Raw genomic sequence first — 24,801 nt, forward strand, 5'->3', positions numbered from 1 at the left:
AGACCCTGATGCTGGGAAAGATTGAGGGCAGGAGGAGAAGGGGATGACAGAGGATGAGATGGTTGGATGGCATCACTGACTCCATGGACATGAGTCTGGGTAAAGTCTGGGAGTTGGTGATGGACTAGGAGCCTGGTGTGCTGCGATTCATGGGGTCGCAAAGAGTCGGAAATGACTGAGCAACTGAACTGAACTGATACTCACTGACTAAGTGGATGGCATGGGTGGAGAATGAGAACACAAATGGCTGGTTAGCATTGTCAGACTAAGAGCAAGGATATCACCAGGTCTTAATGTCAAACTCTTAGAGCACCTTCAACCAGATGTAGTATTTCAGGTGATATTCATATCATATTTAGGACCTAGCTTTTGATAAGCAAGTAGAGCTTGCTGAGAGGTTTAAGCTTAAAAAACGGAAGAGCCTTTTCCCTAATTATATAGTTAATACTGATGGAAAATGGGAAAATCTTAGGACCAGCCTAAGAAATGTCATCCATCAGAGAGCAGGAGGAGCCCACCCCACCCAGTGAGGGAAGCGGATGAGCAGCCTCTGGTGAAGGGGCCTTCAAGAAAAAGTGAATCGCTGACAGTTTCACAGGCCACCAGAAAATCAAGAAAGAAGACTGAATTTTTTTGAGCACTTTAAGACCTATTGGTATTCCTAATAAGTGAAGTCAATGATCAGGCTGAGTGTCACTGTTTGGCATTTTTTCAAAAAGGAACTGTGACTGTCAAGGAATGAAGCTGATCTGTTGTGTGTGTTAGTAAGTTATAAAGGCCATCCCAAAGAAAAAAATCCAAAGATGGTTTGAAAATGAAGGATAGAATCTTCCTACGTAACTACTTTTAACAGTTGTTATTTGGCTATATCACTTTTCTGCTTTTTGATAAAAGGAATCACTTTATCAAAATGATTCATTTCTTAGAGCTTTTATATCTGATCAGTCTATACTTAGGGCTTCTCTGCTGTTGCAGTGCTAGAGAATCAGCCTGCCCACATGCACGCTTGATCCCTGGGTCAGGAAGATTCCCAGGAGGAGGAAATGGCAACCCACTCCAGTATTCTTGCCTGGGAAATCCCATGGACAGAGGAGCCTGGGCGGGTTACAGTTCTTGGGGTCAGACATGACTTAGCAACTATATGAACAAGTCTATACTTACACCATTATTGAAGAACTCACAAATGACCAGACTCAGAGACCAAAGGTAATGAGAAATTCTTGATGTGAGGATTAAAAAACAAAAAATGTGCTTAAGAAAGCAAAATTATTTAATATTAAAAACATGGGGATGTCTCAGTCAAAGAGGCAAGATGGGTTTACATTAGTATAAGAAAATATGAAGGAAATGTTTTGAGAAGAGATGTCAGGACAGTTTCTCTCTGTTAACCCAGTTCTCTTTGAGGGTAAAACACAGAAAGCTGAAAAGGCTATGTTTTACTTTAAAGACATGTTATTAATACTGGATAAGATTTAAAAATCATCCTTGAGTCATGTTCTTCCATGTAAAGGCTTTGGGGATTAAATTAGATGTTTTCTACAAAGTACTCCTTTCAGATCATCAAAAGGTTTTTTGTTTTCTTTTCTTTTTAGTAAGTCACACTCCAGTATTCTAAACCATGTATGAAGCAAAGTAGATTATACCTCCTAACATGTATTGTTCAGAGTGCTCTGGATAGACAAGTCATCTTAAAATGTGAACACTATTCACCACCAAATGGAGGTTTAAAAATATTTCAGTTTCTGGACATATAATTTCTAGATCAGGCTAATAATTTAAAAGAGAAAAAAATAACTGACCTGAAATTTTAATTGATACTAATGTTTCTTTTTTTTTAAGGTGTGAATAACAGTGATGAATTATTTGAAAGGTAACTATCTTAATTCATAGTTTTACTTGCAGTTAGGTATAGATCATATGTACTGGAAATTTTGTTGCTCATATGTATGTCAGCTTTACACTATATATTTTTTGTGGATTAAAGGAATGTAATTCCCATTGGGAATGGGATCTTTTAAGAAACTGATGATTGTTATGTTGTATCTCCTTACTGTTTTAGAGTAGGTAGAGTCTTTGCTTCATTTTCTTTTACTACATATGTATTAAATTGCAATAGGCAGGACAGATTAGAAGCTGTCTTCTAGGCCTTACATTTGCTCCTTTGAGAGTATATATGAAGTTGTCAATTACTGATGATTAGGCTTTTCCACTGAGGATTAATGAGATTAAAGCAATAGAATGAAATTAGTTACATGCTTATCATTTTTTGTCTTCATTTATGCTCTTGGAGAGTGTAGTTTTAAGTGCTCATTTTTGCTTAATATAAGTAAGTTGTGGATACTGATTTATATTTCTCATATTGCATTTGGGAATGAAGTGTTTTGGTAGATCCACTCCAGACGAGTGAACTGACTGATATTGCGGACATTATCAATGACCTCATAACGAAAGATGGAGTTTCCAGTGAAGAGCTCGGCCTAACAGAGCAACAGGCTAGGAGCATCTCCAGGTAATCATTGAATAATTCATTTTTAACCTGTTTAAAATGTTTAAGAGTATTTGAAAAAATGACCATTTTTGATGATTTTTTAGGAAACAGATTCAAAGCTTACATAGATTTTTTTCCTCTGTTAATAGATTTTGTGATTTTGTGTCATTCCTCCCCTTCCTCCAACAATCATAGACTGGCTTCTGTAACTAATACAGCGCATCTGTATCCTGAGTTTTCTGAAGGTCTCATTGCTCTGAGTACAACATAAATATAATCCTGTTTCTTCTTAAAGTAATTAATAATTTAGTTCATAGTACTTTACCCTAGACATGAACCTTTAGAATACATTTTGAATAGCTTTTCTTGGAATATTATGTTAAAAAGTTTTTCCTTGTTGCCTTTCCTGGGCCATGAACTGGTTTTTGATAGAATAAAGGCTGCTTCTTCTACTGATGCTTCTTTGGGATACATACACCTTTTGGCTTATTGATTCATTGGAGGTTGGTTGGATTAGGGTACTCTCTGCCTGGCGCATCCCAGGAGTCCAGACTCCAGAAGAAAAGCAGGTGTCTAGTATAAAACCACATTGTCTCTATCCATAACCCCTCTTCATGTTAGGATGGTGTCTGCTTCCCATGCTGCGTGCTTCGAGTCAGCCCCGAATTGCTGTCTCACACCACCTGTTTTCTTGGGCCACTGTTAGTACTGTTTGTGTAGAAGCCAGGATGGGATTAGATGTACAAAAGCTGTATCGAGCAAATGCCTGAGAGGAAGAAAATCAGAAGTGAGGCATCAGACCACAGTGCAAGTCTGTTCCCTCCCTGTGGAGGAGAGAAGGCTGAGTCAGTTAAGCCCAGAGTACAGTGTGGTTCTAGGAAAGCTTCAGCTGGGTCAGTGGTGAGACATCAAGCCAGAGTCTTCAGAGGAGTCCTGTCTCTTATAGGTCAGGGCCAGCCACAGCATCCCTGCCATGCTCCTCGTTAGCTCAGGTTGGATCCTGGGAAGTACAGCCTGGGCAGGAACCTGAGGCCAGATCCAGATCCAGGAGGGCTGCAGTTTAGAAGTCATCTCTGTGGAATAAGTTTTGGAAGTGATTGAGATGGTCTAGGAATAGATCGATGAAGAAATCCAAAACAGAACCTTTAAAAACATTCATATTGGTGGTGAGCAGAGAAGAAGGATGCCCAGTATGAGAGGGTATGTTGTGTTTTGAGAATGAGAAAAAGACTCAGGTAAGAGAGAGTTTAAAGCAGAAAGAAGCCAGTTGCACCAGATGCTATAGAGAAGTCCAGTAGGAGGAAGACTGAAGAGGCTCTTGGTGACCTGAGATTATTGTCAGTGGGTTTCAGGGGACAGATTGGAGCAAATTGACTAGACATCATAAGCATATGACTGGAGTGGGTAGCCATTCCCTTCTCCAGGGGATCTTCCCAACCCAGAGATTGAACCCAGGTCTCCCACATTGCAGGCAGATTCTTTACCATCTGAGCCGCCAGGAAAACCCAAAAGAATACTGGAGTGGGATGCCATGCCCTCCTCCAGGGGATCCTCCCAACGCAGGGACCAAGCCCAGGTTTCCTGCATTGCAGGCAGAGTCTTCACTGTCTGAGGCACCAGGAAAGCCCATATGTATGCATGTATTCCCTCTCTGGAGCCTCGCTCCCACCCCTGTTCCCACCCCTGTCCCCACCCCTGCCCCCGATTCCACCCTCTGGGTCATCCCAGGGCACTGCACTGAGCTCCCCGTGCTGAACAGCAGTGCCAGCCGTCCAGCGTACTCACGGTGTGTGTATGTCAGTACTACTTTCGCAGTTCATCTATCCTCTCCTTCCCAACTGTGTGCACAGGTCCATTCTCCACATCTGTACCTCTCTGTTCCTGACCTGCAAATGTGTTCATCAGCACCATTTTTCTAGACTTCACATATATTCATTAATACACAAAATTTGTTTCTCTTTCTGACTTACTCTGTATGACAAGGCTCTGGATTCATTCATATCCCTACAACTGACTCAATTCCTTGTATGACTGAGTAATATCCCACTGTATGTGTGCACCACATCTTTATCCATTCATGTATCAGTGGACACTCAAGTTGCTTCCATGTCCTCGCCATTGTAAATAGTGCTGCGGTGAACACTGGGGTACATGTGTTATCTCCATAACAAATTTAAAATCAAATGATGCACTGCTGGTTAAATTTCTCAGGATTCAGCATCCCTCTGGTAGACGCCCACAAAGAACTGAGAAGGAGAGAAGAGAGATTCAAGTCTGGATGAAAAGAAAACGAAAAGCAAGAATGGCAGAGTACTTAAATCAGCTGGCAGAGAAGAGAGGGCAAGAACATGATCCTTTCTGCCCCAGGAATAACCCAGTAAGTCTGCAGTATCAAGGGCAGTGGAATTATCACAGAATATGTGCAACTTTTTCCTGGCAGGTATTCAAGAGGAGGATGAACATAATTTGGAATCATTTATTATTTGATAGAAAAGTCAGCATTTTGCTTAAGTCAGGGAAAATTAAGAAATTACCTTAACAAAATATAGCAAGGGACTACAAACCATGTTTTATTCAACTGTCTTAAATTTTTTTTCTCCCTGAGGCTAATTATGGCTCTAACATTGTAACCACTGAATGAAGAGATCAAGGGATTGGGCGACCAACTGAAGTCACTCCCTAAATTTTCAGTGAAAGTCAGTTGCAGTCGAACAGCTTGACTATGTGTGTGGTAAAGGCATTTTAAAAATCAATTTTCTCTTTGTAAGTTGTCTACAAAAAAACCTTTTTAAAGTATGGTCCAGGCATGTACCAACAGAACAGTGGCGCTTCTGTGTGTGTTTCAGCTTTCCTTTAAACTGTCAGCATTTGTTTACCGAGTCCTGACTATGGATATAACCATGGCTAGGTCAGAAGTGTTTTTCTTCAGAAGATGAAATAAGGCAGTATTACTTTGATGATTATATAACTATGAAAGTCACATTTACATTACATTTGGATTATAGTGTATCTTTTACTTTGTAATCTGAAATAAATATAATACTTCATTGTTTTCTCCATCATTAGGGAAACACATTTTATAAAATAAGTGAATCTTCCAAGATTGTCACATTTAAGCATCAAATGTGCAAAAGTAGGTGAACTGTTACTTAATGTCACTTATTTACCTGTGTCTGGAGAGAGCATGCTGACATTAGATAACATTTTGTTGATAGCTCTGGAGACATGATAATGACCTTCAGAGCTACTTGAAGACCAGAATCTTACAGTGCGTGTGTATTCTTCCACGCCATGGAGGGTGAGTTCCCATATCACCCTCCCATCAGCCAAACAGATATCCCCAGATGGTTAGAATTATATCCAAATTTAGAATAAATTAACTCAGAGGGTGTTGGGACTGTTTTGTTCATAGACTTTATGACATCTCCTTCAGTATTGCAGGTAAATTTTTAGTTTCTATTTGGATAAAGGTATGCAACTAGTGAGGGATTCATGTAATTTAAAATTTACATTTTTATCAGAAATCAATAAAACATTGCATTTATTATTGACTACTATATAGAACCTTGAGAAAGTGAATTCACTTCTCTGTGTACGTTTTTATATACGCAGTCGACCCTGTGAAAGGACTTACCCTCATTAGTAATTCAACAGTAACTCTTTTTTTTTTTTTTTTCACTTTACAATACTGTATTGGTTTTGCCATACATTGACATGAATCCACCACGGGTGTACATGCGTTCCCAAACGTGAACCCCCTCCCTCCCCATAACATCGCTCTGGGTCATCACCATGCACCAGCCCCAAGCATGCTGTATCCTGCGTCGGACATGGACTGGCGATTCGATTCTTACATGATAGTATACATGTTACAATGCCATTCTCCCAAATCATCCCACCCTCTCCCTCTCCCTCTGAGTCCCAAAGTCCGCTATACACATCTGAGTCTTTTTTGCTGTCTTGCATACAGGGTCGTCATTGCCATCTTTCTAAATTCCATATATATGTGTTAGTATACTGTATTGGTGTTTTTCTTTCTGGCTTACTTCACTCTGTATAATCAGCTCCAGTTTCATCCATCTTATCAGAACTGATTCAAATGTATTCTTTTTAACAGCTGAGTAATACTCCATTGTGTATATGTACCACAGCTTTCTTATCCAATCATCTGCTGGTGGACATCTAGGTTGTTTCCATGTCCTGGCTATTATAAACAGTGCTGTGATGAACATTGGGGTACCCGTGTCTCTTTCAATTCTGGTTTCCTCGGTGTGTATGCCCAGAAGTGGGATTTCTGGGTCATAAGGTAGTTCTATTTGCAGTTTTTTAAGGAATCTCCACACTGTTCTCCAAAGTGGCTGTACTAGTTTGCATTCCCACCAACAGTGTAGGAGGGTTCCCTTTTCTCCACACCCTCTCCAGCATTTATTGCTTGCATATTTTTGGATCGCAGACATTCTGACTGGTGTGAAGTGGTACCTCATTGTGGTTTTGATTTGCATTTCTCTAATAATGAGTGATGTTGAGCATCTTTTCATGTGTTTGTTAGCCATCCGTATGTCTTCTTTGGAGAAATGTCTATTTAGTTCTTTGGCCCATTTTTTGATTGGGTCGTTTATTTTTCTGGAATTGAGCTGCAGAAGTTGCTTGTATATTTTTGAGATTAGTTGTTTGTCAGTTGCTTCATTTGCTATTATTTTCTCCCATTCAGAAGGCTGTCTTTTCACTTTGCTTATATTTTCCTTTGTTGTGCAGAAGCTTTTAATTTTAATTGGATCCCATTTGTTTATTTTTGCTTTTATTTCCAGTATTCTGGGAGGTGGATCATAGAGGATCCTGCTGTGATTTATGTCAGAGAGTGTTTTGCCTATATTCTCCTCTAGGAGTTTTATAGTTTCTGGTCTTACGTTTAGATCTTTAATCCATTTTGAGTTTATTTTTGTGTATGGTGTTAGAAAGTGATCTAGTTTCATTCTTTTACAAGTGGTTGACCAGTTTTCCCAGCACCACTTGTTAAAGAGATTGTCTTTACTCCATTGTATATTCTTGCCTCCTTTGTCAAAGATAAGGTGTCCATATGTGTGTGGATTTATCTCTGGGCTTTCTATTTTGTTCCATTGATCTATATTTCTGTCTTTGTGCCAGTACCATACTGTCTTGATGACTGTGGCTTTGTAGTAGAGCCTGAAGTCAGGCAAGTTGATTCCTCCAGTTCCATTCTTCTTTCTCAAGATTGCTTTGGCAATTTGAGGTTTTTTGTATTTCCATACAAATCTTGAAATTATTTGTTCTAGTTCTGTGAAAAATATGGCTGGTAGCTTAATAGGGATTGTGTTGAATTTGTAAATTGCTTTGGGTAGTATACTCATTTTCACTATATTGATTCTTCCGATCCATGAACATGGTATATTTCTCCATCTATTAGTGTCCTCTTTGATTTCTTTCAGTGTTTTATAGTTTTCTATGTATAGGTCTTTAGTTTCTTTAGGTAGATATATTCCTAAGTATTTTATTCTTTTCATTGCAATGGTAAATGGAATTGTTTCCTTAATTTCTTTTTCTACTTTCTCATTATTACAACAGTAACTCTTAATGTTTCAGAATAAGACATATTTATAGCTGATGTTGGCCAGTTTACCTTGTGTCACATGCATTTTGAAGAGTTTACAAGTCACAATAAACCTACTGTAGTAGGTTTCTGGTAAACATTTTAAAACATTAAAATGATGGTGTTGAATGTCTCACTCATTTCTGCTTTTATCAGCCATGCTCTTGGTGAGATTAATCACAAGACAAAGTACAAAATACAGGTGTCTCCATCCTTAAATGTTCCTATTTTCCATTTTAAGTTGCAGCTGATAAGGATCTCTCCTTTTGAGAAAATATATGAATTTAGCTGCTAAAGTAGACTTTGTACTCTATTTATTAAATTGGATTTTATTTTAATTACATGATGCTTTAACATTTTCATGTTTTGGGCTAGAATAGGAAGCTTCATCGAATATGACAATGTATTATACTGTTCCTAAATAGCAAAATTATATTTTAGCTTCCTATTAAAATTTATTAGTGGAATTTTCATGTTTTCTGTGGATTGTAATGGTTTAATCATTTGAACTGAATGGTAATGAACTAACTGGTTGTTTCTTGTGCAGTTATACATGACTTCAAGGGAAATCAGGCTGAGACAAAAGATGAAGCATGAAAAAGACAGGTGAGTTTGGTAGGTACACCCTGATCCTTCTCTCTCACTCACTGAGACCATAGATAACGCCTTAGGCATTCTAGTTTTCACAGTAGTCCCTTTTTGTTGATAAATGGAAAAGTATGGGAGATAACTGCAGGGAAAATAATTAGACTCCACTATCCTTTTTAGGAATTTGCTTTCAAATATTGTTTATTCCATTCAATTTTTATAACTTATTTCTGAAATCCCTCTCCCTCTCCCAATCCAAATATGTATGTACATTTTTTAAGTACCCCATAGGTGCCTTTAATAGTACCTCCTAATGGTTTTCAGAAATCTGACATTTGAATTTGCATTGAACTGCTTTGAAGAAAATCAATACTAGGTGGTCTTCAAACACTGTGTTCCCTCTAGAAATATGAAGTGAAAGGGACTCTCTTACTAAATGGTATTTAATTTTTTATTTTAAAGATTGCTACTCTCAGACCACTATAGTCGTCGAATCTCACAAGCATACACTCTGATGAATGAACTGTTATCTGAATCAGCACAGCTTCCAGCAGCTGCTCAGAAACTATTGCCTAACAAACCCAGAAGAGCTCAGATTCCCAGAAGGCAACGCTCCCCTTCTCCAAGAGGGTAAGATGAGGTTTGCCATGTCATTTGGCAAGATAACTCCAGGCGTGATAAGTGTGGAGCACCACTGTGACTCAGGCTCAGTGTGTTTGCTCTGAAATATGGTAATAAAGTGAAGGGGGAAATAGTGCCGTCATTAGGAGTTTCCATTAGTTTATAGAATCACCAAGGAAAAGGACAAAAATGGCACTAAATATCTAATTAAGACACTTCTGAATGCCTAATACAATTTTTATATCCATTCAATCTTGTTTTCTTCCTTTCTGTAGATTTTGTGACTATTCCTTCTGTAATTTGCCTCCTAGCTGCTCTCCCTGTTTCTCCAGTTGGTTCCACTCTTGTAGGAAAACAGTGGTCCTCATCAGCTTACTGCATCTTCTGCTGTCCCCTCCGAGTTATTGCTGATTCAGTTGTAGATATTATCATGTTTCTTAAATTAATGACCTTCACTCAATTTGGATATGAGTTCAGTAGGCAAGGATTAATTAAACGTGGATGCTAAAGAAAAGCACCCAAGAGTAAAGTTTCTCATACAGCACACAAACACAAAATTTGTTAGTGACACATAAGGAGGAAATGAATTAGCATTTTAATGTTGTTAAAAAGTACCACCTTTGACAGAATAACTGATTAGGTTTGTAAACATGATCTCGTAACTTACGAACCTAGAGGAAATGCTACCCAACGCAAACCTAGATGTAATCATATTACTTGTGTGTAATTTGAGGTGTAATCAAAATAGCAGAGATTCTCTTTGAATATTTCTTAGAATAATGCATGCTATTTAATACATAAATAACTGGCAAATGTATACAGCTTTTGAAATGATTAGAGAGATAATAAAAACCAATTTCTTTGGGGAAAAAATGAGTAAATTTTGAGGTATAAGTTACTATACACTAAATGACCACTGAGGTGCAGAATAAACCAAGTCAAATGAATGTATTAATCTGAGCTGGAATTTGGATTTTTGAAATATATCACTAATGGAAGAGTCTAGAATATAATTATGTGATTTCTACTTCAGAGAGAATCGACATGGTCACAATTTTCCAATATACAGACCTGGAAAAGTCAGACATACATCCACCAAACCAAGTTATACCCAAAAGGGGAGACCTTTTGGGCAATCTCAAGGCTCACCTTGGCTGCGTGGTAAGATTGAGAGCTTTCTTTTATCTTGTGTAATTTGGACCTATTCTTTCTTGGTTCCAGACTTGTGTTTTCATTAGTGAAAGTTTTAAATCTCAGTTAAAAGCAGTTCCCATTTCAACTGAATGCAAGAGATTGATGAAGATTTAGCTGTACTGGAATTTTGTTCTATTACTTTGAAATGAGAAGACCCTAGGAATCTTCATAAACTATGGCCTTTAATTCTGTGTGATATGACTCATTTGGGAATCAGTTTCTTTGATGTGTCTGGTTAAAGATGTAGGCATTTTTACAATCAACTTCTAATAGATCACAGGATGGATATATCATAGAGGAGGAATAGAAGAGGCTTAGATGGAAATAATTTGTTTTTACCATTTTTGAATATTATTTTCCATATTTGAACATATAATATCTGTTATCTATTTATTGATGGGCTTCCCTGGTAGCTCAGCTGGTAAAGAATCTGCCTGCAATGCAGGAGACCTGGGTTCTATCCCTGGGTTGGTACGATCCCCTGGAGAAGAGAAAGACTACCCACTCCAGTGTCCTGGCCTCAACTAGCCTTCCTTTAATTAATTTTGCCATATTTGGGTTTTTGTTACTAAAGTAAAACATATTTATTTGTTTAATAATGTATAATCATAATTAACATGTAGTATAAATATATACAGCTAAGACTGTATAATAATAACTTATGAGCCAGGTTCTGTTTAATTATTAGAATTGCAACTCTGTTAGAAAGGTAATACTGTGTTCCCATTTTAAGCATCAGAAAGCTAAGGCAGAGAAAGTTGAAGTAACTCCCCAAGATCAGATATCTAGGAAGTGGCAGAGTCTGTATGCAAACCCAGTCAGGGCCACATCTAAAACGTGACCTCAGTATGCTGCCTCAGTTGAGAAAATTGGAGTTTCCATAAATCACAATCCTTTAGATAAAACTTTATAATTTTGTTAACTCTTGATTTTGGTTGACAGATTACAATAAGAAAACTGTTCTTTTTAAAACTAAAATTTCAAAATAGTAACCTTTAAAAACTTTTTTAAAAAAATTTATACCTTATACATTTACAAAAATTAAATATCCAAAATTGGAGAGGATTTTAAACTTGAATCATCGTTTCTTAATGTCATATGGAAAGTCTTGGATTATGAAGAAATACGTCTTTTTTCTTGGACCTGTCCAGTGTTAGGCTTGTATTGTTACCTTGCACTTAACTGGGCTGAGACCTTGGCCCCCTTGGGACCCATTACCTGCCTCCTCTTGCTGAGCTATGCTTGATGAGGTGTTCCTGCTGCCAAGGCATGCAGAAGTTCTCAGTAACCCCCAGCCTGTGCAGATAAGTCCAGACCCTCTCCCTAGCCTGCATGGTGTCTTCCCCGCCGGTTTCCTTAGCCTCCTTCCTCCATAAAATCCAGATAACCCATGACACTTGCAGGCTTGTTTTCCAGACACATGCTGTGTGCTCCCATTCCAACACTGAAATTCCCCCTTATTACCATAATGATACCCTTCCAGGGTCTTGGAAGACATCCCTAATTTCAGTTATTTAGCTGTTCTAACCTGATGGAATGATTTTAACATCTGTGTTTTCACTTTTAAATTGGCTAATACTTAACTTGCGTGGTGGTGTGAATAGTAGAGACAAATAGTAGTAGCATTGGTGGGGACTTCCCAAAGGTGGCTCAGTGGGAAAGAATCTGCCTGCCAGTGCAGGAGATATGGGTTTGATCCCTGGATTGGGAAGATCCCCTAAAGGAAGAGATGGCAACCCACTCCGGTATTCTTGCTGGGATGATCCCATGGATAGAGGAGGCTGGTGGGCTGTAGTCTGTGTGGTCACAAAGAATTGGATATGACTGAGCGACTGAGCTCAGTAGCACAGTAGCACTGGTAACAAATCAGGTTTTTTAATTTGTTCTCTGAATCCTCAATCCAATGTTTCTGCCCCTTGTGAGGTACTACTGCAACGGGCCTTATGTCGTAGTTATGTATAAAGTTGGTTTTGTCCCATTATAGACTAAATGTTTTGAGGGTAGCAAGACTCTCTTCATCTTGTGGTGGTGGTGGTATTCAGTTGCTAAGTCATGTCCTACTCTTTGCAAACCCATGGACTGCTACACGCCAGGCTTCCCTGTCCTTCACTATCTCCTGGAATTTGCTCAAACTCGTCCATTTTGTCGATGATGCCATCCGACCAACTCATCCTCAGGTATCCCCTTCTCTTCCTGCTGTCGGTCTTTCCCAGCATCAGGCTGTTTCCCAGTGAGTCATCTCTTCAAATCAGGTAGCTACGGTATTGGAGCTTTAACCTCAGTCTTTCCAATGAATATTCAAGGTTGATTTTCTTTAGGATTGATAGGTTTGATCTCCTTGGTGTCCAACTCTCAAGAGTCTTCTCCAGCACCACAGTTCAAAAGCATCAGTTCTCTGGTGCTCTGTCTTCTTTATGATCTCTCACATCCATACATGATTACTGGAAAAACCATAGCTTTGACTCTACGGACCTTTGTCGGCAAAGTGATGTCTTTGCCTTTTAATATGCTGTCTAGGTTTGTCATAGTTTTCCTTACAAGGAGCAAGCATCTTTTATTTTCACGACTGCAGTCATCATCTGCAGTGATTTGGGAGCCCAAGAAAATAAAATCTGTCACTGGTTCCACTTTTTATCCATCTATCCGCAACGAAGTGATGGGACCGGATGCCATGATCTTCATTTTTGAATATTGAGTTTTAAGCCAACTTTTTCACTCTGCTCTTTTACCCTCATCAAGAGACTCTAGTTTCTTTCCCTTTCTGCCACTAGTGTTGTGTCATCTGCATATCTGAGGTTACTGATACTTCTCCGGGCAATCTTGATTCCAGCTTCTGCTTCATCCAGCCCAGCATTTTGCATGGTGTACTCTTCATAGAAGTTAAATAAGCAGGGTGACAATATACAGCCTTGATGTATTCCTTTCCCAATTTTGAACCAATCCATTTTTCCATGTCCAGTTCTAACAGTTGTTTCTTGACCTGCATACAGGTTTTTCAGGATGCAGGTAAGGTGGTCTGGTATTCCCATCTCTTGAAGAATTTTCCACAGTTTGCTCTGATCCACACAGTCAAAAGCTTTAGCATAATTGAATAATTAGATAAATGGGAGAAAAGGCTATCTAGTTTTTGCCTAAAAGTAGCTATTTATAAGCTAATTATTGTTCAAGTATATTAATGGGCAGATATTATAGTACTTATACAGTAATCATAGAACAGTATATGACTAGCTGTTATCCGAGGACCTGTCACTTAGCTTCCCTAGATCTCTAAAGGTAAAGTGGTAGAGGCAGCTTGAGGGACTGTGAACACAATGACCTTCCTGACTGCCTCTGCCACACCCAGAACCAGCCGTTCCCCTGGCAGCATTCAGAGGCAATGGGAGAAACCCGGTCAGTGAAACAGTCAACTTGACCCCACTGGGGCAAGTTTAGTCATTGTACAGATGAGAAGTTTGGATCCATCAAGATTTAACAATTCCCTGAAGTTCTTCTGTAAAAGAAATTTTCGTGAAAATACGTGTGAGTTTGACTATATATGTTGCTATCTGTCTTTTATATGGGTTTTTTTGGCTATTTTATTCAGCCCTGTGTGCAAACTGTTAAAGGTAAGCATCTTTTTTTCCCCTTGTTTTATGGTTAATTCTATCAAAAACGATATATAGAGACTATATAAGTATCTGAGAGGCATTATAGGCATAAATAATAGGTTTAGCCTTTGAAATCATCCAGGTTCATAGCCCAGCTCCCTTGCTTACTTTGTGTCGTTAGATATGTTTTTAAAAATCTACCTCATAGAGTTGTTGAGGATTATAAGTAAAATATTTTCAAAAACATATACAGTAAATGGTTGCTACCAATCGTGGAATTTAAGAACCCTTAACTGATCATTCTCCTGGCATTTTGCCTAGGTATTCCACTGGGAATAGGCTTATATGCCTGGATTTTCCAGTTGCCAGAGATGTTGTTGAGGCACACGTGCCAGATGAGAAAGGTCTGTGGTTGTCCTATAGAGATACCAAGCCCAAAGTAGACTTTCCCTTCCTTCAGCTACACTTTGGTTTTCTTTCTTGGTTCAAATCAGCCATCTTTTACTGTGCTCAGTTGCTTCAGTCATGTCCAACTCTTTTCAGCCAGGCTCCTGTATCCATGAGATTCATGAGATTTTTTTCAGGCAAGAATACTGGAGTGGGTTGCCATGCCCTCCTCCAGGGGATCTTCCCTATCTAGGGATTGAACCCATGTCTCCTGCATTGCAGGTGGACTTTATACTGAAACTAGTCAGATTTCTGCCCTCAGTGAATTTACAACCTGAAAGATGAAAAATCACACATGCATATGGAAAGTTAAAGGAGTTTTCCTATCTTTGTAGAAACTGCTACTTTTACCATACAGAGAAAAGCTGGTGCAGCCAAAATGGCAGTTAGAAAGGTTGTACAATCTCCAGTTATCATCCGAAAAGGTATGGGATAAAGGACAGAAAGTTCTGGGGCTTAATACTAAAAGTTTTTAAATCATAAATCACTCTTAGAAATGTCAAATACAGATTTTAGTATGAAATGGTGGATGGTGGTAATGGGCTTAATAAGCATACTGCTCAACATAAAAACAAGTGGTCAGGAAGGGGCTGTGACCACATAGCCATAGAGCACATAGACCCATAAATGTGGCCAAAGTAGCTCACCTCTGATCAGCTAGAGAGAAGGAAATTATAGCTCATTATCTCAATTCCTGACATCTCCTCCAGCCCATCCCTCAACTGCTGTTACTTTTTACAATTTAAAACATAGTTTCACATTCATCCTCCTTTTAACTCTCAGGTTGTTAATGTCAGGTTGATAGGGCAACTCTTATCCCCATCTTACAGCTGAGCAAACTAAGGCAGAGAATTTAAGTGGCCTCCTCACATCCCCTTAGAACAATAGAAAGAACAGCTATAGACTGAAAGTAAGGGGATGAAAAAAGATATTCCTTGTAAATGGAAATCAAAAGAAAGGTGGAGTAGAAATACTTATATCAGACAAAATAGACTTTAAAGAATATTACAAGAGAGAAGAACACTACGTAATAATCCAAGATAAGATATAAAAATTGCAAATATATGTGCACCCAACATAGGAGCACCTCAATATATAATAAGGCAAATACTAACAGCCATAAAAGGAGAAATTGACAATAACGCAATAATAGTGGGGGATTTTAACACCCCACTTTCATCAGTGGATAGATCATCCAGACAGAAAATCAATAAAGAATCACAGCTCTTAAATGACACATTAGACCAGATGGACTTAACTAATATTTATAGAGCATCCCATCCAAAAGCAGCAGAATACACCTTCTTCTCAAGTGCACATGGAATATTCTCCAGGATTGATCACATACTGGGCTACAAAGCAAGCCTTCATAAATTTAAGAAAACTGAAATTATATCAAGCATCTTTTCTGACCGCAACACTATGAGATTAGAAATCAACTACAAGGTTAAAAAACTGGAAAAAACACAAATATGTGGAAGCTAAACAATATGCTGCTAAACAACCAATGGCTCGCTAAAGAAACCAAAAAATAGAGAAAAATGACAATGAAAGCACAGTGATCCAAAACCTATGGGACACAGTTCTAAGAAATAAGAAAAACTTCAAATAACAATCTAACCTTACAACTAAAGCAACTACAGATAGAAGAACAAACAAAATCCAAAGTTAGTAGAATGAAAGAAATCATAAAGATTAGAGCAGATATAAATGAAAGAGATGAATGAAACAGTTGAAAAAGATCAATGAAACTAAAAGCTGGTTTATCTTTGAAAAGATAAACAAAAGTGATAAACTTTTAGCCAGACTCATCAAGAAAAAAAGGGAGAGGGCTTAAAACAAAAAATTTGAAATGAAAAAGAAGTTACAATGGACACCACAGAAATACAAAGGATCATAAGAGACTACTACAAGCAACCATATGACAATAAAATGGACAACCCAGAAGAAATGGACACATTCTTAGAAAGGTACAATCTCTGGAGACTAAATCAGGAAATAGAAAATAGGAACAAACCAGTCACAAGCACTGAACTGAAACTGACTTAAAACTTCAACAAACTCAAGTCCAGGACCAGATGGCTTCACAGGTGAATTGTATCAATTAGAGAAGAGTTAACCAACCTGTCCTTCTGAAACTATTCCAAAAGATTGCCATGGAAAGAATACTCCCAAACTAATTCTGTGAGGCCACCATCACCCTGATACCAAAACCGACAAAGATGGCACACACAAAAAGAAGATGAAAGGTCAGTATCACCAATGAACATAGATGCAAAAATACTCAACAAAATACTAGCAAACCAAATCCAGCAATACATTAAAAGGATCATACACCATGATCAACTGGGATTTATCCCAGGGATGCAAGGATTTTTCATGCCTAGAGAAGTTCCTTTAGCATTTGTTGTAAAACTGGTTTAATGGTGCTGAATTCTCTTAACTTCTGCTTGTCTGGAAAGCTTTTGATTTCTCCCATCAAATCTGATCGAGAATCTTGCTGGGTAGAGTGTTCTTGGTTGAAAGTTCTTCCCTTTCATCACTTGAAATATATCATGCCATTCCCTTCTGGCTTGTAAAGGTTCTGTTGAGAAATCAGCTAATAATCTTGTGGGATTTCCATTGTATGTTGTCTTTTTTTTCCCTTCTTGCTTTTAAATTTTTATCTTTGTTTTTAACTTTTGTCAGTTTGATTACTACGTGTCTCAGTGTGTTCTTCCTTGAGTTTATCCTGCCTGGGACTGTGTGTCTCCTGTACTTGGTTGACTATGTCCTTTCTCATGTTAGGGGTGTTTTCAGCTATTACCTCTTCAAATATTTTCTCAGGTCCTTTCTCTCTTCTCCTTCTGGGACCCATATAATGCAAATATCGGTGTGTTTAATGTTGTCCCAGAGGTGTCTTAGGCTGTCTTCATTCATTTTCATTCTTTTTTCTATATTCTGTTTCACAGCAGTGATTTCCACACATTCTGTCTTTCATGTCACTTACCTGTTCTTCTGCCTCAGTTATTCTGCTCTTGATTCCTTCTTGTCTACTGTTCATTTCTGTTCATTCTTCTAGGTCTTTGGTAAACATTTCTTGCATCTTCTCCATTCTTTTTCCAAGATCCTAGATTATCTTCTCTATCATTATTCTGCATTCTTTTTATGGAAGGTTGCCTAGCTCCACTTAATTTAATTGTTTTTCTGGGGATTTACCTTGTTCCTTCATCTGGGACATAATCCTGTTTTTTTTTAAATTTTGATTCAGTTCAGTTTAGTCGCTCAGTCGTATCTGACTCTGCAACCCCATGAATCGCAGCACACAAGGCCTCCCTGTCCATCACCAACTCCCGGAGTTCACTCAGACTCACGTCCATCGAGTCAGTGATGCCATCCAGCCATCTCATCCTCTGTCGTCCCCTTCTCCTCCTGCCCCCAATCCCTCCCAGCATCAGAGTCTTTTCCAGTGTGTCAACTCTTCGCATGAGGTGGCCAAGTACTGGAGTTTCAGCTTCAGCATCATTCTTTCCAAAGAAATCCCAGGGCTGATTTCCTTTAGGATGGACTGGTTGGATCTCCTTGCAGTGCAAGGGACTCTCAAGAGTCTTCTCCAACACCACAGCTCAAAAGCATCAGTTCTTCAGCACTCAGCTGTCTTCACAGTCCAACTCTCACATCCATACATGACCACAGGAAAAACCATAGCCTTGGCTAGACGGACCTTTGTTGGCAAAGTAATGTCTCTGCTTTTGAATATGCTATCTAGGTTGGTCATAACTTTCCTTCCAAGGAGTAAGTGTCTTTTAATTTCATGGCTACAGTCACCATCTGCAGTGATTTTGGAGCCCCCCAAAATAAAGTCTGACACTGTTTCCACTGTTTCCCCATCTATTTCCCATGAAGTGATAGGACTGGATGCCATGATCTTCGTTTTCTGAATGTTGAGCTTTAAGCTAACTTTTTCACTCTCCTCTTTCACTTTCATCAAGAGGCTTTTTAGTTCCTCTTCACTTTCTGCCATAAGGGTGGTGTCATCTGATATCTGAAGTTATTGATATTTCTTCCAGCAATCTTGATTCCTGCTTGTGTCTCTTCCAGTCCAGCGTTTCTCATGATGTACTCTGCATAGAAGTTAAATAAGCAGGATGACAATATACAGCCTTGACGTACTCCTTTTCCTATTTGGAACCAGTCTGTTGTTCCATGTCCAGTTCTAACTGTTGCTTCCTGACCTGCATATAGGTTTCTCAAGAGGCAGGTCAGGTGGTCTTGGATTCCCATCTTTTGAAGAATTTTCCACACTTGATTGTGATCCACACAGTCAAAGGTTTTGGCATAGTCAATAAAGCAGAAATAGATGTTTTTCTGGAACTCTCTTGCTTTTTCAGTGATCCACTAGATGTTGGCAATTTGATCAGTTTGATCTTCTGGCTTCTTTGGTAGGGCTAATGGTGACTTCCAGGAGGACTTATGCCAAGACACATATCCCAGGACTGCTGCTGCCAATGCCCTGGTTCCCACAATGGGCCACTGCTGACCCATGCCTCTGCGGAGACCCTCAAACCCTCATAGCCAAGTTTGACAGTCTCCTGTGGGGTCGCTGCTCCTTTCCCCTGGGTCCTGGTGTGCACAAGCTTTTGTTTGTGCCCTCAAGAGTGGACTCCATTTCCCACAGTCCTGTGGGAGTCCTTTAATCAAATCCCACTGGCCTTCAGATGCCCTGGGGATTCCCAGTCCCTTTGCCAGATCCCCAAGCTGGGAAGCCTGATGTGGGGCCTAGAACCTTCACAACAGTGTGAGAACTTCTTTGGTATTATTGTTATCCAGTGTGTGTGGGTTGCCCACCCCACAGGTTTGGGATTTCATTTCATCGTGATTGTTCCCCTCCTACCATCTTGTTGCAGTTTCTCCTTTGTCCTTGGATATTGGGTGTCTTTTTTCGGTGGGTTCTGGCGTCCTCTGGTCGATAGTTTTTCAACAGTTGTGATCTTGGTGCTCTCTCAGAAGATGATGAGCACATGTCCTTCTGCTCTACCATCTTAAACCAGTCTCTGCAAGGATTTTTCAGTATCTGCAAATCAGTGTGATACATCAAGTTGAAGAATAAAAGCCATATGATCATCTTAATAGATGTAGCCCAAGGTTTTGATAAAATTCAACTCTTATGATAAACACTCTCCAAAAGTGTGCATTGCGGGAACATGACAGTGTTAGTTGCTTGTGTCCAACTCTTTGCAACCCTATGGACTGTAGCCTGCCAGGCTTCTCCATCCCTGGGATTCTCCAGGCAAGAACACTGGAGTGGGTTGCCATTTCCTTCTCCAGTGCATGAAAGTGAAAAGTGAAAGTGAAGTCGCTCAGTCATGTGCGACTCATCTGTCTGACTCTTCGCAACCCCATGGACTGCGGCCTACCAGGCTCCTCTGTCCATGGGATTTTCTAGGCAAGAGTACTATAGTGGGTTGCCACTGCCTTCTCCGAGATTCAGTGCAATCCCTATCAAATTACCAATGGTATTTTTCATACAACTAGAACAAAAAAAAGTTTTAATTTGTATGGAAACACAAAAAACCCTGAATAGCCAAAGTAATTCTGAGAAAGAAAAAACAGACCTGGAGGAATCAGACTCCTTGACTTCAGACTATACTACAAAACTACAGTTATCAAAACAGTATGGTAATGGCACAGAAACAGAAACATAGATCAGTGGAACAGGATAGACAGTCCAGAGGTCAAGCTATGCTCCTCTTGTTGGTTAATCTGTGAGAAAGGAGTCACGACTATACAATGGAGAAAATACAGTCTCTTCAATAAATGGTGCTGGGGAAACTGGAAAGCTAGATATATAAAAATGAAATTAGAACATTCTTTAACACCATACATAAAGTAAACGCAAATGGATTAAAGACCTAAATGTAAGACCGGATACTATAAGACTCCTAGGTGAAAACTTAGAACACTTTTTGCAATCACAGCAATCTTGTTTTCTATCCATTTCCTAGAGTCATGGAAGTAAAAATAAATAAATGGGACCTAGTTAAACTCAAAAGCTTTTACACAGTAAAGGAAGCCATAAACAAAATGAAAAGACAACCCATGGAACAGGAGAAAATACTTGCAAGAAATAGGATCGACAGGGAGTTAATCTCCAAATATACAAATATATTTGAAATATACAGTTCACATAGCTCAATTTCAAATAAACAACCCAATCAAAAAATGGGCAGAAGACCTAAACAGACATTTCTCCAAAGAAGACATACAGATGACTAGCAGACACGTGAAAATATGCTTGGACTTACCTGGTAGTCCAGTGATGGGCACTCTCCACTTTAAATGCAGGGGGAGTGGTTCGATACCTGGTTAGGGAACTATGATCCCATATGCTGCATAGCGCCACACACACACAAAAAGACACCAAAAGAAAACTTTAAAAAACGCTGGGAGAGGTTGTGAGGGAAAGGGAATCCTTCTACACTGTTGGTTGGAGTGTAAATTAGTACAGCCACTGTGGAGAACAGTATGGAAGTTCCTTACAAATCTAAAAATAGAGCTACCATATGATTGAGTGATCCCACTCCTGGGCATGTATCTGGAGAAAACCATGGTTCAAAAGGATACATTCACCCCAGTGTTCACTGCAGTGCTGTTTACAACAGCCTGGATATGGAAGCAACCTAAATGTACATCACAGAGGAAAGGATAATGAAGGTGAGGTACATATATACAATGAAATATTACTTACCATCAAAAAGAATGAAACATCATTTGCAACAACATGGACAGACGAAGTTATACTGAGCAAAGTATGTTAGAGAAAGACAAATACCGTATGATGGCGCTTAAACGTGAAATCTAAAGTAAATTACACAAATAAACATATTTACAAAACAGACAGAATATGAACTTATGGTCCCCTGGGGGAGCAAATGGTGGGAAGGAATAGATTTGGAGTCTGGGATAGACATGTACACACTTGCTATATATTTAAAATAGATAACCAACAAGGTCCTACTGTATAGCACAAGAAATTCTGCTCAAGGTTATTAAGCGAAATGAAAAAAGAACTTGAAAAAGAGCAGATACATGTATATATACAACTAAATCACTTTGCTATACACCTGAAAACTAACACGATACTGTTAATCAAACGTTGTTAATTGCTAATCAAATATTGTTAATCAGCCTGGAGAAGGAAATGGCAACCCATTCCAGTACTCTTGGCTGGAAAATCCCGTGGACAGAGGAGCCTGGTACTCCATGGGGTGGCAAAGAGTTGGATACAACTGAGCAGTTTCACTTTTCTTTCCTAACCAACCATACTCCAGTGTAAAATAAAAAGTTAAAGAGTTGGCCAGAATTCAGTTTTCCTTCTCTCAAACCAATAGAACAGGAATTGCTAGAACCCTAGAGCCAGCCAGACCTTGTGATTCCACTATTAGATGAGATTGGCTGCCTTAGATTTGACAGTAAAAGTCACAATAAGGAGCAAACTTAGCAATGAATCAGTCCTAAAGTATGCTTTGTTCTTTTCCCTGGAAAGGCCCCAATGCTCCCTGTCGGCAGTGTATAAAAAGTCACAGAAGCTCTGGGCTTGCTCCTCAAACCAAGGAGGTGTGTATAGAGTATGAGAGAGAAGAGACTGTGGTGAGCCCGTGGTTGGTACCTTCAGACATCCGTGCGATTCTCCACGAGAGTCACAGTTCCCTCCTACAGGTATGCGGTATTCCAGGTGTCAGTTTGCCTAGGGATTATTTGTATTCTTAAGGGTGTTTTCTTTGCATATTTACTTATTTTTTGTGTATGTGCGGGAGGTAGACATACTTCAGGGTTGTTAGGTCAGTTTGAAGTAGTGATTCAAAGCATCTACACTTTGGGCTGAATACTCTAGCATTTGTCTTTCAGAATTTTCCTTGACTGCATATTTTCTTTTTAACAACAACAACAAAAAACACAACCCAAACAAAACACAACAAAAATGTAAGACAGAATATTGTACTGTAAGTGCGACAGTCCGTTCTGCCTACTCTTCAGGCCTGGTACCAGCATCTCGTGTCAAAAGATGGTCATTCATCCCATCGCCAGTCCAGATGTGCTGGGCAACGGCAGCCCTGGTTCCCTTCATATTTCCATCACTCTTTGGTGGATGAGCAGCTCTAGGGTCTTTGGAAAACTTAGCTCATGTGCCATTTATTTTTTTTTCCTCAGGACCACAATTTACTGTCTTTCTCAATTTGATAGGACTCCTCACCAACTGAAGAAAAGTCAGAGGCTCCTTTGGGGGTAGGTGGCATGGAGAACTTGTCTGAGAGCACAGGCAGCATCCTCAGCAAGCTTGACTGGGATGCTGTGGAAGACATGGTGGCCGGCGTGGAGGACAGGAGCCTCTCTGTCCACTGGGCCCTGGACCTGTAAGACCTGAGCGTCACTCTGCTTCCACATGAAGGCCCGCAGCTCAGCGATAACGTTCAGCAAGATGTCTTGGGTTTAAGGGAGAGAAGCGATGGAGGAGGCAGTGTGAATTCACCACCTGTAAGCACCTTGTTACTTGGATTAGACATTTTAAGAGGGAAAATAAACATTTCCCAATTATTTTGCCTTCAAGGGAAAAGGGTTAACTATAGTCGTCGTATGATATGTTTTTGCATTTGACTTATTATCTTTAGGTATAATTTTTTAAATGATGAAATAAACAGTACCTTTCAAGCCAAACTTATATCATATTTAAGCTACTTTCAATAAAAATCTATCTCGCATCTTCCTTTATCTCCTGAGTTTTGAGAAACAACCTTATGTGGGTAAATCTGATAGAAAAAAAAATTCTTTCATTGAGGTGAAGTTCACTCTCTCACCCGAGACACTCTATAATGAACTCCATTTAAAACATATCCTAAAATTGTATAGGGCTTGGCCTAGGAGTAAAAAGGAACTAACCACCTTCCACCAATTCTGAACTTCTAAATAAACCACGTTTCATGTTGTCCAGATCTTCTGTCCTCTGTCCTCAACTAAAAAAGACTTGGAGGAAGAAAAGGAGATGGATGATTTGGGTGGGGGAGAAAGTGACTGTGACTCTTGACTCTGGAAGGCTCATGTTAACTTCGTGAAAACCGTGGGGCAGAGACCTGGGTAATTATGATGCTGCACCCAAACAGCATCATAATCTTGGAAATAATTTTTTATGAGAAAAAAACTAAAAACCTTCACATATTTGTCCATTTTTAGTGCTGTATCAAAGAATATTATCTGAAAAAGAATGTTAAATATTCCTCCTTTTCCAACTACCTACTTGTATGAGGCCAGACTTTCTTCATACACTTCATCTAAAAAGACATCAACGCAGAAGCTGCTTTGAGAATTCAGCAGTCATCTGTTAAGCCAGAAATGAAGATATTTGTAAAACTTTCAAACATCGCCATGCATCACATGTTAACATTGAATCGGGGGGGGGGTTCATTGTAATTTAAACATTTTTCTCAGTTTTCATTTCTGACATAAATATTGACAGATATACCTACATTAAAGCTCTTTGGGCTCCTCAGTAATCATGAGTATAAGGAGAATAAAAAGTTTAAGAACTGCTGCTTTAGAGGTAACAATGTGAGCTGAGCCCACCAGAGTTTTGCTGTTCAGTAACTTGGTCGTGTCCGACTCTTTGTGCCCTGTGGACTGCAGCACGCCAGGCTTCCCTGTTCATCTCTGAGTTTGCTCAAACTCATGTTCATTGAGTTGGTGATGCAACCTCCATCTGATTGTCTGTCATCCCCTTCTGCCTTAAATCTTTCCCAGCATCAAGGTCTTTTAAGACTATACAGAGTCAATATTGACATTTCACTCTCACTACTTCCTGATAAACTGGTGTTATACCTGTTCACTCCTGTTGTGATTTAAACATTCGGTTGGCCTTTGAGGGTGTTGCCTCCGGTGTTTTTCCATTTCCTCCTTCAGATCCATATTTATGTGTAGCGTTTCTCTTCCAACTGAAGGTCATTAGTGTTTCTTATTGTGCAGATCCTCTGGCAGTTCTCTTGGGTTTCACTGGCTGAACTATGATCCTTCACTGTCATTCTTGAAGGGTATTTTTGCAGCAGTTATTCTAGGACAAGGTCTTTACTTCTAAGATGGGCCTTCCTGTTGTATAAACTGGATGCCGGGAATGTTAATAGGCTGTCAGCAAGATCTCTCCATTTCGTAGCTGAGCTGGGCCTCCAACATCCCCCAGAGACTGTTGTCTCTCAACGTTTCAGTATAGTAACAGCTTTCTGGTAAAGCCCCTTGTACTCTTG

General features: G+C 39.3%; 1 protein-coding gene across 2 annotated transcripts in view; it reads left to right on the forward strand.

Moving 5' to 3' along the window:
* The window catches only part of C20H5orf42 (chromosome 20 C5orf42 homolog), a 104,631-nt gene extending 81,135 nt beyond the window's left edge, over positions 1-23,496 (forward strand). The window contains exons 46-54 of one of the 2 annotated variants that reach the window (XM_018065665.1): positions 1,840-1,870; positions 2,378-2,509; positions 4,700-4,865; positions 8,644-8,702; positions 9,147-9,314; positions 10,339-10,466; positions 14,869-14,958; positions 22,059-22,231; positions 22,757-23,496. In XM_018065665.1, the coding sequence (XP_017921154.1) occupies positions 1,840-1,870; positions 2,378-2,509; positions 4,700-4,865; positions 8,644-8,702; positions 9,147-9,314; positions 10,339-10,466; positions 14,869-14,958; positions 22,059-22,231; positions 22,757-22,930 (1,121 nt within the window). In that variant the 3' untranslated portion in view covers positions 22,931-23,496. The remainder of the gene's footprint in view (positions 1-1,839; positions 1,871-2,377; positions 2,510-4,699; positions 4,866-8,643; positions 8,703-9,146; positions 9,315-10,338; positions 10,467-14,868; positions 14,959-22,058; positions 22,232-22,756) is intronic. The other variant, XM_018065664.1, reaches the window with a different exon arrangement.

The sequence above is a fragment of the Capra hircus genome, chromosome 20, assembly GCF_001704415.2.
Source record: "Capra hircus breed San Clemente chromosome 20, ASM170441v1, whole genome shotgun sequence".
In the NCBI taxonomy this organism is placed as follows: Eukaryota; Metazoa; Chordata; class Mammalia; order Artiodactyla; family Bovidae; genus Capra; species Capra hircus.